Genomic DNA, 14,545 nt, shown 5'->3' with positions numbered 1-14,545 from the left:
AAGAGCCTGTGTAAAGTCCCAGGAATATGAGAAATTAATGCCTACAGATGTTTCAGTGTGTTACCCTGTGTTACAACACAGGGTTCCCTGGATATTTGAGTATAGAGGGTAGGGAGAGGGTTGGCAGTGGCGAAGACAAGAACTCGGTAGACAAGCAGGGGGCCAAATCATGAAGTGCCCTGTGTATACTGCTGAAGAGTCTATACTTTATCTTAAAATCTATGGAGGGCCCCTAAGAATTTTAGGCAGGAAACTCTCGTGAGTCACATTTCTGTTTTAGGAAGAGTACTGGGCAGCACGGTCAAAGCTTGGTCAGAACATGAACAGTTGAGGAGGATATTGCTGTGATCTACTTGAGCAATGAGGAGGTTCTGAAATAATATGTGCATAGAAGAGGTGGACACATTCCAAAGATATCAAGGAGGAAGAACAAGGAGTAAGGAAGAAAGGAGTCATGATGGGGCTTACGTGGAAGAGTGACGGGTGTTTAGACCCGTTGTCTTTAAAAAGTCAGAATACCGCAGGGGTCATACGAAGCTCTCCAAGGAATATCTGGGAAGATGTAGTTTTAAGGTAATTTCCAGAATTAGTTTACATATCCTTATTCCTAAAATTGTTCTGCCTGAGAAATCACCTAGGATCACATGGGTTTGTCTCTCCAACATTCCCTTTTATAATCACCCTTCTTGCAAATTATTTTAAAAAGGCTCACCTCTCACCCATCTCAACCTGATCAAGGTGCACTGCCTCACAACGTAAAAGCTTCTAGGCTGCCGAGTAAAAGGCATTCCCAACACTGGTGTTCAATGTTGAAAACAGTGACTGACGTTAATGCCTGGGGAATACATCCTTTTGTAGTAGAAGAGGGGCTCTCCTATGAATGAAACTGAAGGAGCTATTCAAGTTTCTAAGTGGTAAATAAATAAAAATAAAGACTTAATTGATTTTGGGGCATATAACTCAGAAAGAGTTTAAGAAATAGGTATTAGTGCTGTAACAATAATCCTTCTCCCATGTAAAACATGTGAACAAGGATTTTCAGTGCTTACATCTATAATAAGATTCTTTTAAGGGCAAGTTGAGCAAAAAAGGCTGAAGATCACCGGCAGAGACCCTAGGAGAAGTCAGACCATGACAGGGCTGGGTGAAAAGGGGGTGATGCCAAGTTCAGTTTTGGATACACTGATAATGTGATGCTGTTGGATATAAAGATTGGGTCCTTGAGGCTGTCAGGAAAAACTGTGAAACAATTTGAAATGAGAGGAAAAAGATAAATGGGTGTTCTGGAGTTTAAAAAAAAAGATTGGGGGCTGGCCCAGTGGTGTAGTAGTTAAATTCCCATGCTCTGCTTCAGCAGCCTGGGGTTCGCAGGTTCAGATCCCGGATATAGACCTAGCACCGCTCATCAAGCCAGGCTGTGGCAGCATTCCACATAAAATAGAGGAAGATTGGCACAGATGTTAGCTCAGGGCCAAGCTTCCTCACACACACACACATACACACACACAAAATTAGTGGGTATCCAGTCTGGCCTTGCTATCTAGTTTCTCCTGCCTTCATTGTCTTTCAGCTATTTTACCACACCATAAATTGTTGAAAACTGATAGCAATGCAAACAGCTCTTGTCCACAGAAATGCAAATTAATCATGTCTGGTGAATTGCCAATGATTAGTGTCCTGAAGGCTGTTTGCATTTCAGAATTCCTTATTTCCTTTATATGTGTGTGTTTGTTTCCTGGAAACCTCCTTGAATCGATTTTGACATGACTTTGGCTTATTCATTAAATAATGAATAAATAAAAGTTTTTGGCAGTGTTAATTTTATATTTGTATAAGAGTCATTATTTCACTTGGAAAAAAACGTTCTTTAACAAGACTTTGTTCTAGGCTGCAAATAAAGATAGGGAGATTTCGGTGTACAATGGTAGCTGAAGACAGGGACTGGGTGAAATGACCCGGTAAGAATGTGTCTATGAGAAAAGAAAAAGGATAAGCACAAAGACTAGGGAACTCCACCAACTTAGAGGATCACTAGAAGAACAAGGACACTGGGAGGCTTGTCTAGAAGGATCAGGAGAACGCGGCTTTCTGAAGTCAAGGTGGGATCAAGTGTCCAGGGCCTGGTGCACAGAGGCACAAGCAGTATAATTAAATTAAGAACTGTAAAGGACCAGTGGATTTAGCAACAACAAGATCCTTCGTGTGTTTTGCAAGGGTGGTTTTGGTGGAGTGACTTGAGTGGAACACATATTGCAGAGGGCTAAGAATGAAAGTGAAGTAAAGACACAGAAACCAGAGTGCACACGAGTTTTAAGAAGCTTGATTGTGAAGGAAAAGAGAAAGTGAGTAGAGGGATACATCTGAGGAGGGATGTTTTTCGAGGTGGGAAAGACTGGTAAATGCTGACCGGAAAGGCCAGAAGAAGGGGAAGTGTTGACAATACAGGAAAGAGAAGTGAATGATCATAAGGAACGTCCTTGATGCAGTGAAAGGGGACCCGGCAATCGGGGAAGGGTTTGCAATCAGTCCTCAACAAGAGAAACACAGAAACTGAGAAAAAGCATTTAGAAAATACTATGGGAACTTGATAGAATAATTTTATGTCTGCATATATAATAACAGTTTTAAAAAACTGGAGCTTGCATTTCGTATGCCTCTTGTTTTTTCCCCCTATAATTCGTATATATTGTAGTTTACAAAAGTATCAGTCACAACAGATTGGAAATTAAAAAAAAATACAGACTCTGGTCCTTAACCAGAGATAGAACTAGAGAAGTTCTAGAAAATAGATGGAGTTTACATAGGAGGAAAACTACCTAATCCACTGCAACAGAAGGGAAAGAGGTAAGAATTGGGTTTATTTACACAAGTTAGTTTAAGAGAGTATTGTTGTTTGGAATGGTAGCATGACAATACGTATAAACATTTAAAATATATACACCTGTGGACATGATAATTGCACTTACACTTGTCATAAGGAAATAATTGGATAAGTGTTGTTCAGTACAGCATTTTTATAATAGAAAGACTGTTCAATATCTAAATGACCACAGAAAGGGAAGAGTGACATAAATGATGCTATACATATGTATGAGACATCATTAGAAACGCTAATATATATGTATATTCACTGACACAAAAGATTTACACAGTATGTTAATTTAAAAAACGAGGCAACAAACTAGCATATATAAATTATCCAATATGTTTAAAATTCACTGAGGTTCATGGAAAAGTGTTTTTCAAAATATTAAATTAGTTGTCTCTGCAAGATATAAGATGTTTTTATGTTATTACTTTTGTTTTTCACGAATTGTATATATATTCTACAACAATTGTATATTATTTTTATAATAGGGGAAAAGGCAATAAAACTATTTTCATTTTGGAGTAAATGGGTGATACAAAGAAAATGTAGCTTGGTTATAGAATTTCTGGCAAACAGAGAGTAATAGTTTCCAGAAGCTAAGCTTAAAACTATTTTTACAAGACCGTAAAGCAGCTTCTCTTCATCAGAGGCAGTCTCTGAAGTATTACTCTCTCCTCATCTCTTATCATTCCATGTGCTCTCTGACATACGCTGAAAAGTGGATTCTTCAATCACTTTTTTTTAGGTAAATAAGATGTGGCTCTTTCAAGCTGACCATGCTAATGCCAAAGTTATTCTGTCAGAAATCCTTATGCCTCTGACCCAAAGGGAGCAACATCACAAAATTATCCTCCAGGGTAGAATTTCCTAAAGACCTCAATCTGTGGGGTATGGTTGCAGATCTGAAGTGTTACATTGGTCGTCAGATTTGGGTATTTTTCGTCTACTCACAGCCTCTAGGTTCCATTTTAGAAAGGCCTGAAAAAAAGTCTGGATTCAAAGTAATAAAAATAAGTGATCATATGAAAGAACAAAAATAGAAAAAAAGCTATCTGTTCCATCTGTACATCCAGTGATGATAGTATAGAAAAATTCACAAGAGTTGTTGACAGCAGATTTTTAAAGAATTGGGAGGGCAGTGGTTCAGGGTGGCTGTGGGAAAGAGGTAAAGAGGAAATTCATGGCGCCAACCAGTCCTTAGTGGGTATGTACTTTGTAGACATTGCAATAGACACCAAATACAGAATAGTCACCATAGAGTGCGTGCCAACTCAGTCGGGATCCTGAGGGGAATTTTAATAAAGAAAATACTTACCAATTATGTGATACTTGACAGCTCCATTATTGCCAGTATCCCTATCAGAGGCCAAAACAGTGTAGACAACCCCTGGCTCTTGGTTTTCCGGAACCTCAATGTCACGACTGGGGACAATAATCTCCGGGGCGTGATCATTTTCATCTTCCACAGTACAGAGAACCGTTGTGGTGCTGGACAATGAAGGGACTCCCCCATCTCGTACAAGTACTGACATGAAATGAAAAATGGCACAGATTGTGGCTGTTAATTCATACCCAAAATATACTGCCCTAATCCCACAGCAGCAGACCAAACTTACCGGGCAGCACTGGGTCAATAATATTCTATTTAAAGAGACTCAAGTGAAATGTAAAATCTCGCCACTAAACCTCCTTCTGTCTATTTGTTTGTCTGTTTAGCATCGTCAAGGGATCCCTTACCTTGAAAGGTGAAGACTTCCTGAACTTCTCTGTCCAGTGTGGTGGTTGTTACTACCTCTCCAGTGTCAGGATTTATCTCGAATAACCCAAATGAGGCACCTGGCATGATTTCAAACTGAAGCTTGGAATTGATTCCTTAGGGAAAATATAAAGGAAAAGTTAGCAATCATCCCTTTGGAATCCATCTATCTGTTTTCCTATTCTTTTTCCCATCAACATGTTAGGCCATAGATGAAAAAGGCAAGACGCTTAAACAACCTTCAAATTAAGGTAAAAACAAAAATCACCTCTTCTGGCTGCTCTTGCTAAAGAACAGCCTCCTGGGCTGAAATACTTGATTTTCAAAAGTCTTATGAGACTTCCCCACCATGAATGCTTAAGATTTTTTCCCTCCCATAAAAAATTTCTTATGAGTGTGCAACCTTACAACAAATTCGTAATTACTCCTTCTAACACCCTTGATTGCAATTTAATGACATAATTGTAAGCTTGCAGGGCAAATGACAATTCTGGTAGATGGACCCTCTATTTGAAAGCTTGTGCTCCGTTATGGTGCTCTGTTTATTCTCCAGCGCAGGAGGCGATCACATAGAGTTGCTTATATGTGTATTTTTGTTCACTTTGTCTTCTACTTAGTATTCAGTCTCCTATCTGGAGTGAGAAATATGGAACCACATTACCAAGCATTTTGAAAAGAATTCTTCCCATATTTTTGTGGTTTCATTTCTCCCCTGAAAAAGTATGTCATTTCCATCACTGGTTCTGTAGATCCTTCATACCATTAACTGTAATGAGCTTATCCCATGCTCTTGTAGTTTATTTGCACTTTACACAAGTTCCTGTCAATCATTTTCCTATGTTCTTTTCCTGTCAAGAATCTAGTTATAGATACAATACTCAGAATATATGATGTTATACTTTAATAAAAGATGAAATACCGTTCTTTGGCCTTAAAAAAAAGATCTTCACTTACAAATTTCCATCTTCTCAGTTTTAAAAAATAAATTTTCATTCCACTATGGTCTGGATATACTATAGGAGTGAGTACTGGAAGGCGTAGAATATAATGCTAGTTTTATATAGAATAAATATACATGTCTTCTTACTATGTCACTTGAAAGAGAAAGGATATTTGAGACAGTCTGCAAGCATTTCAGTGATCGTGAGAAAAACGTCGATTAAGATAGGATCAATATATTAGATATGGTATGGTCAGGGGTCACCAAAACATTTCATTCTATCATCAAATGTTAAGACATATTATTTCTTTAATGATTATTTATTAATCGTAGTGATTACTTTGATCTCACAATGATCACATAATCTCTTCTATAGTCAAGACAGAATTTCTAGAAATTCCAGGTTGTTAAAGTTTGTTATTCCTGTCTATCTCTTCCCATATTATGAAAATGAGAACAATACCATCCTACATCTACTTTCCTTGTTCCTCAAATATTTGGTGAGCAAAATTAGGTGCCAGCATAGTGGTATTTGCCAAAGGGACAGTGGTGAATCAGAGATGGCCTCTGCCTTCACAGTGCTTACATGGAGAACAGCACTTTTCAATTTGGGGACCTTTTATTTTTGAAATAAATTTACTCATTTATTATATGATTTTATTATACATTATACATAATATTATATATTATGTATTGTATTATATATAATGTTTTTAATTCCCAACCTTTGTCAAACCTAGAAAATGTCTTCAAATGCTTAAACATAAACTGAAATCTTTAGATTTCCCTTCCTGCCGTTGTGTCCATTATTCTCTGATGTGCTTTACCATGATACCCAATATTTCCCTGACATTTTAGAAACTTTCAGATTTTATTCTTTCTATTATTCTATATAGCTTTTATCCCTAAGATAACAATCTACTCACCTTCAATGCTCCTAGTATATTATAAAGGATAAATAAGATTTTTATTTATGACCATAGTTTGCATACATTTTCACACTCCAGACTTCACACCCTGCACAACTTAAATAACGTGGAATACTTTCAAAGCATTTTAGTATGGCTCCTTTAGAATTCAATTAGTGCTTTGCTTCCTCCTCCTCACACCCTTATAATCCTTCAGAGCAAACACAGCATCATCAAACTTGAGAACTAAGAACATAAAAACAAAATACAGACTATTTAGTCTAATCACATCATCTTACTAAGCAAAATCTGGACCTGAAAATATTCAGTGATAACCTATGACATACACCTGGTGAAGGATGTGTGTGTGTGCCCATATGCGCACACATGTACATATATCTGCTCTTAGAGCTCAAGACCTACAATCTGAAGACCCCTTCATTTCTCCCACTCTAGGATACCCCTCTTCAATTCATTTCTTTCGTTATATAACCAGTCCAGACCTTTGAACTATCACTATAGCAATGTTGTAAATTTCCTCAGGTCCTGTGCTTTTTGCCAAAGATGTCCAGCAAAGCCTCAACCCAGGATCATTCCAACCATCTCTCTGCCCTCCTTGAATATCCAGTAGATAACTGGGGCTGGAGAAAATTTCACAACAGCATAGACAGAGTCCACTGAAATGTCACTGTCATCTGGCAATCCTTCCAAATCTCTTTGGTCACCCCCTTCCCATTCACGTCTCCTACCAGATCACCTCCTGGCTCATTCTCACAGATCACTCCCCTTTCTATTTCCCAAAGAGAAAGGAGGCATTGGGAAAGACTCCCTCAACTTTCTACATCCATACTCAACTCTACCTCCTGCTTTCTGTCTCAGTGGCAGAAGTAATTCTTCAAATACTCTCTCTTGGAATTTTCCTGTCAGTTCTAGTCTTTCTCATTAATATTTTTCCTTAAATTATATTCTTATATAGCCATAAGAATCAAGATTTTCTTTCCTTCTCTTTACAGCTAAGCTCCTTTCAAAAACACTCTCCATTCCCTGCAACTAGCTTGAAACTACTGCCATAACTGGTTACTCTTTCTAGAGTCATGAAGGACCTTCTGGTTATAAAATCTACTGGCCATGCCTTCTCTGTGGCTTCAGATATTGCTGACTGATTGCTGTTACAAAAAGCAGAAAGGAAGGAACAAAGAGAGAGGGAGGGAGGGTGAGAAGGAGAGAAAGAGGGAGAGAGGAATGCATTTTACCTCCCTCCCAATCCACTGGCTTCAGTTTCCAGCCATATGCAGATTGTCTGCATTGAGCTCCAGTTGTTTCATTCATATTTGGTTGTTTCATTCATTCATTCATTCCTGTATTCATTTATGCAATGAACATTTACTGAGTGTCAGGCATTGGAAAGATACCAGTGAGTAATAAGTAATTATTTCGGTCCTCAGAGTTCCCCTCTAGTGGGGGAGACAATTCAATCAATGAATTACAGACCGTGTAGTAGACCATATGAAAGCACTGAGGATGTGGATCAGGCAAGACTTATCACAGGTAGATAGTTTGTTCATTAACCATCTCATTCAATAAATAAATAGAGGGAGTGATAGTAGGTGCCAAGGTACCATGCCAAGTGCTAAGAATATAACTGTTAGCAAGAAGACAAATTCTCTATCCTCACAACGTTTACAGAATAGCACTGGACGCAGCTAAGTTAAGCAGGCAACTAAGACTCCACAGGATAAGACATGATCAGGTAAGTAAGAAGAGGTGCCTAGAGATGAACAGGATTTGATGGGTAAGAGGAAAGAAGGAGTGTTTGAATGCATTTAAAATCAAATCCAGACACCTTCCCACAGTCTACAAAGTCCCACATGATAGGGGCTCTTCTCCTGTACCTGCTCCCTCACTATATTCGTGCTCACTGACTTCCCCTCTGTTCTCTGAGCATGCTGTTTCTTTCTGTCAGGGTCTTAGTTTCTGTTCCCTTTGTCTGCTCCTCCCTCTTTTCTTCACATGGTGTACTAGTCGTTAAACTCTTGCGTCTCAGATCTAAATACATTCTTCTCTACAGTGCCCTGTGATGCTGGAACTGGAGATCTGCAAATCACAGTTCTCCATTGACCACTGACTCCCTCCTAGGAGGGCCACAAAGGGATGGGGGGAAATGGAAAGGCAGAAGGAGGGGAGATAGGATGGTAGGATGGCATTCTTCCTGTTTGCTTAGCATCCCTATCAGCAATGTCATTTCACCTGGCTACAGCAACTTTTCACAGCTTTCAGTCTCTTTGGCACTCCCAGAACCAGGTTCTGCAAGGCCCTTTCTCTCATTTTCTTCTAGGTTCTGATAGTCTCAACCTCTTCTTATCTCCAACTATCAGGGGTGGTAGCTGCTTCCTATAGTTATTTTTCCTGGGTTACTTCAGGGTTCCTTTTTTGCTTACTCAGCCTTTCAACAGCTGTATTGTAACATCTGGTTTTCCTGATAGCACCTGACTGATAACAGTACTTGGCACCAGGAGCAGGTCCCAGGTACCAGGGATTCTGGGTTGGGTTTGGTTATGTCTTTGGCCTTGAATGCAGTGCTGAGGACCCTGCCCATGGGAAACGGAATACTAGTAATTCATCACTTGCACTGATATCCTGATCAACACTCTATACCAACTTGTAAGGACTATCAGAAGTGTTTTATTTTCACCTAGCAGGAACAACATTACATCATTATATAAACTCTTGCACTATTGGATATCATCTACTAGGCAGAGATAATGATCATCCTGGCATCCAATAGAACATCACTTTGATCCACTACTTTGATGACATCATAGTTGAATCTGATGAGCAGAAAGTAACAAGTAACTTAGATGTCTTAATTAGATTTACGTGGTAGAACAACCGCAGGCAAACTACAGCCCACTGGTCAAATTCAGCCTGCCCCCTCCCCACTTCTGTAAAGTTTTGTTGAAACACAGCCACACTCATTTCTTTATGTATTACCTATTGCTGCTGTCTTTCTACAATGTCAGAGTTGAGTTACAGAGACTGTACAGTCCACAAAGCCTAAAATATTTACTATCTTGCCCTTCACGGAAAAAAGTTTGCAGAACCGTGTCGTACAATAAAGAGTGGGAGACTGACAGGAGTTGAGGACAGAGAGGAAAGATAAAGCCACTTCATAAAATGCCTAGTTGTTAAGCTAAAAGAGATAGAACTTTATCCTCAAAACTATGGGAAATTAATAAAGAATTCTGACTAGGAGTGCTATTTTCAGATTTACTTTTTAGAAAGATCATTTTTCATGTAAATGATCTCAACTTTAAAATGCCCACGTAACTCAGACATTGTAACAAAAATATGATCATGCCTGTTTGATTGAATGAAGGAAAAAATAAATGAATGAATTCTCAAGAGTGAAGGCAACTTAAAGGTGCTTATTTCATAGATGCCCCAGTTTCTCAGATCATACAGTCAAAAATATTTACTGAGCTCCTATGTCATAGTGTGCACTATCGTAGGGACCTAGGATAAAAGTGTATAAAACATGTCCTGCATCCATGAGAAGTTGACAGCCTAAAAGACAGATAGAGAAATAAACAATTTTACAATTACAATACAATATAACAAATGAAATAAGAAATATACCAAAGTTTTAACAGTGATCATCTCTGGGTGAGTGAGGTTATGAATGGTCCTTATTATTTTTTTTCTCTTTACTATTTCATTAATTCTAAGAAACACTTCCCCCCGCCCACATTTTAACATTTCTGAAGTTAGATGCATCTTACGATCAATGGTGTCTTAGATTTGAGGAAATAGATGAAACACTGTCATGGCAGTGTTTCTCCCTTGGCCCAAGTGTGGGCTGTTGGGTGTGGTTGTACATCCAGTGTGAGGCATCTTCCAGGAAATGAGATGTAGAGTTTATTCAAGATAAAGCCAGATAAGAGAAACATTTTTGTGGAACAGACAATAAGATTTCATTATAGAATTCAACATTTTTGTATGGTAATGTACTGTTAAATTATTTTGTATTCACCACCATTCAGGGAATGCAACAGCCAGGAGTGAGTCGTCTTCTCCTGGAGAGTACCCTTTCCTCCTGGGACTGGTGGAGGGGTGTCCTGGGGGCAGATCTTTTCTAACTAACAGTGAAGCTCTTGCTGGTGGCACCAAATGCTGTAGCAATTTTAATATCTTAGTTAAAACCTGGTAGTTGTTTTCCCCTTTTAATACAAGAAAAAACTGTTGGAACTAGCATGAGTCATACATCATAAACATTCAGCACTCGAATTCTCATGGGTTTTGAATGCCAAACAACACTGTAGGCTTACATTTTTAAAAACTGCATTGTAGAATGCTAGAAAACGTATGTTAAGCTTTCTAGTATTAAGTAATGCCCTAGTATTTTTAAAAATACATACTATAAAGTAAACCATTCATAAATTCTGATGTGATGCCAATTATGTTAAAATCTTGACTACGTCATTTATTTCTCATGCATAATCCTTTTTCATTGTTTTAACCCAACAAGCGAAAAAAAAAAAAGATTGAGCGAAAATATATTCAAAAGCACATGCATGCACACAAATTCACATGCACTTACATAACTACTTGCTTAACAGACCTGGCCTCATTAAAAACACTGAGATTTCCAGTAAACCAAAATTCTCTCCAAAACATGTGAAGGCACATGAGACTCATGAAGATGTTAATGTGTATTTCAAACATCCATACATACAAAGGCAGAAAAACAATTTTGCATCTAAATTCTCCATCCGACAAACTGGACTCTCTGTAATAATGAGTTCAATTGTCAGTACTGTAACAGGTTACAGACTACTCATTCTCAATGAAAATAACAGTAACGCTAGGCAACTCGGCAGTAAAAATTGGAAAGCATATTTACAGCAATCATCTTTAGTTGATATACGAAAAAATTTGAACTTCTTTTCTCTCTCTTCAAATATTAAAACAAATAAATCCTTTTAGTAGAGGCCATTATGAAAAACAAAGTTAATAAAATAAAGTAAGGTCAGGGGAGGAAGTATTTGACATACTTTAATGGTTGCTAAATCACATAACATCAGTGACAGATTCAGCGTATATCTGTGTACTAGGGAAGTGGTTTCTGTGTTGCCCAGAGCCCTGTGTTGCTCAATTTACACCAGAGAACGCTCTCAGAGAACTTCACTGAACTGGAATTATTGGGAAACACAAAGCTTATGTGTATTCTCCATTGTTTCTATCACTCTGAAAGCCATAGTGCCAGAAATGTGCTAAATAAATTCTTTAAGCACCAGTTGGGACAAGGAATTGTTAGCAGGCACCAACCATGTGTCTTTGAGCATAGGAAGCAAAACTTTGATCACACTGCCCCACTCTGGTCAAAAGAGAGAAAATTAGGTGAGTCCTTAAGTTTTTGTAGCATCACATACAAACTCATGTAAAATTCATTTCATTAAAAGATGAGGTTTTCCAAAAGGGCAAAGCATCTAAATGGTAAATAATTTAGTTTAAAAGCTCAAAACATATGTCTTTTACCACTTGATTAACAATTCAGAAGGAAAATGCTATTGTTAATACTGTTATTTCCATAGACACATCTATTACAATTCCTGCAAGAAAGAACAAAATATAATACTCATTATGTTAAGCCACTTGCTAAATAAAACGTAAATTAAAAAACTGGCTTATTAAACTATTCATATCAACTCAAATGAGATAATTCAGCATATGCTGTTAATGGCAAATACTTCACTGTAACTTTTATAATTATTTTGTTTAAAATAAAAACAAAATATTATTAAAGTTACTGAACCTAAAATGCCAAAAAAGTCATAGCGAGATTGAAAAGCAATTCTAAGAAATTTACAAATTCCCAGTTACAGTAACTGTTTACTTCAAACTCAGTTGTCTGGACAGAGTGGTTGATATTAATAATAATAGTAACAACAGTAATGATGGAAGTTAACATTTATTGACCATTTATTGTGCCAGACACTGCTCTCAGCTCTTTACAGGTAATAACTCATGCATACTCATAATAGAGCTACAAACTTGGCTCTGTTATTATCCCCATTTTACAGAAAAGCAAACAGAGAGGACTAGTCACTTGTTCAAGGTTACGCAGCTTAAGTAAGTGGTAGTTCTAGGATTAAACCCAGGCAGTCTGATGTCAGCATCCTGTCTCTTACATCATTCCTTCCTATATAGGGAGGAAATAAGGAACCATCTACCTTCTTGTACTCAATCTATCTAACTATTACGTTCTGAAAAAAATGATACCTTGTCTACACATCAGTTTATTATCATGATGAAATCAATAAATTGTATGTTAACTAGGTGTGTATCATTCTGCTATAAATAATAAAGATTAACAAAGCAAAAGCAATATAAAAGCACAAATTATATTTACATGTGTATGTATTTCTATGTGTCTGCTAATTAAAGAAGAATTATAAATTTGAGATAACTAGTAATGATTTTCATTTTTCTGGGCCAAAAGTAGTTTAAATTTGTCAATTTTCGTTTTTAGCATTTATTACCTAGTTTCCATATGTGTAAATTACCTGAGTCTCTGTCCAGAGCCTCAACCCTTGTGACAAACTCCCCTGGATTTTGGTTTTCTTTAACTGAAGCTTCATACAGGTGCTGTTTAAATACTGGCGTCTCATCGTTAACATCAAGAACAGTGATTGTCAAAGTCTGGGATGAGGAAAGTGCCGGTACGCCATCATCCAGTGCCAGAAGGGTCAGAACGTGCTGAGTTTTTATTTCATAATCCAAAGGACAAGTTGTAGTTAGTAAGCCTGTTTAGAAAGAGGGGGAAAGCGATATGTAATAAATATTCTTTAAAGAAGTCACGCTCACTCTATGTCTAACTTATCTAACCTAATGAAGATTCAGAATCTTTCTTTGTTAAAGAATAAATCTTATTAAACCAACTTTAAACTTATATATCATCTAGAAGGAAAAGATAACATTTTTAGTCAGAAAAATCATCCTAATTTAAATTGTGAGGATGAACGAGAATTCAGAAATAATCTATCATATACCATTATCTACTGAGAAGATTACATCAAAATTATTTATCTAACATCTACCTTCATTAAAAAAATTATCTAGGTTCTAACAGAATACATCTTTATGTGAAATGACACTTCATGTTTAAATAAAAGTGACCATGTTACAAAAAGATGAGTACGGCTACATTCTTCAAAATATTTAAATTTTTGTTAAAGAGTTATAATCTCTTTCTACTACTCTCAGTTAACTATCTTTTTTTATTAAAAAAAATAGTAAAGACTTTATAACTCAGACAATAAACTTCATGAATAAAACATATCTCCATCCCAGGGCCAGTTAAGCATATAACTCATCAAGGCGAAATGTTACAGAGACTCGTGCACATATAGCTGTTACGTGATTCCAATCATCACATTTTTTCTTTTAGGATTGCTGTTTGCTTCTCTAATACATGCTCATCCTATAAGAATTTTTCTTTAAATAATTAGAGGTTTAGGATTCAGATTTTATAAAATGTTTTTCAATAATTACTGATCATTTACATTTCCCAGCTAAAAGCCACTGAAAAACTCATGATGTCTTCTTTATAGGAAAGATGTGCCTTGTGAGAGGAAAAAGAGCCCATCTCATAGGGATGCATTCAGCAATGATCATTTTATGTCTCCGAAAAATATCTCAACTGAAACAGCCACTGCAATTGTTCCAGATTCATAATACCCATATTACTGAGACACGATTCTAATTTTATCCATTCCCTTTAACAACCTGAACTAGACCTTCCTTACCCATTTTGGAAAACATTTTAAATTTTGTTGAAACAGGTCCTTGGAGACCCCAGCTCTAAATGAAATCAGCAACTGAGTCTGGACTATCTCTCTGTCAGTTGGGCTTTTAGTTGGTGTTCATGCATGCCTCGGAATGGAACCATATGTTCAGGATTTAATAAATATTTTGATGAAATTTTCCAACAGCATACAGCCAGACTATAATCATGACTTCCAAATCTTACACATTCAATTCCATTCCAAATAATGCTTTTGTTAACAGTTGGG

At 37.1% G+C, this 14,545-nt stretch overlaps 1 protein-coding gene across 1 annotated transcript in view; it reads right to left on the bottom strand.

The window, feature by feature from the left end:
* Positions 1 to 14,545, bottom strand: part of DCHS2 (dachsous cadherin-related 2) — a 249,415-nt gene that overhangs the window by 66,813 nt on the left and 168,057 nt on the right. The window contains exons 10-12 of the mRNA XM_070608836.1: positions 13,037 to 13,276; positions 4,607 to 4,741; positions 4,185 to 4,394 (exon numbers count right to left, since the gene is read on the bottom strand). Coding sequence (XP_070464937.1) covers positions 4,185 to 4,394; positions 4,607 to 4,741; positions 13,037 to 13,276 — 585 coding nt within the window. The remainder of the gene's footprint in view (positions 1 to 4,184; positions 4,395 to 4,606; positions 4,742 to 13,036; positions 13,277 to 14,545) is intronic.

The sequence above is a fragment of the Equus przewalskii genome, chromosome 2 (genome assembly GCF_037783145.1).
Source record: "Equus przewalskii isolate Varuska chromosome 2, EquPr2, whole genome shotgun sequence".
NCBI lineage: Eukaryota > Metazoa > Chordata > Mammalia > Perissodactyla > Equidae > Equus > Equus przewalskii.
Note: the sequence above shows the minus strand (reverse complement) of the source record. Positions and strands in the feature narration are given on the sequence as shown.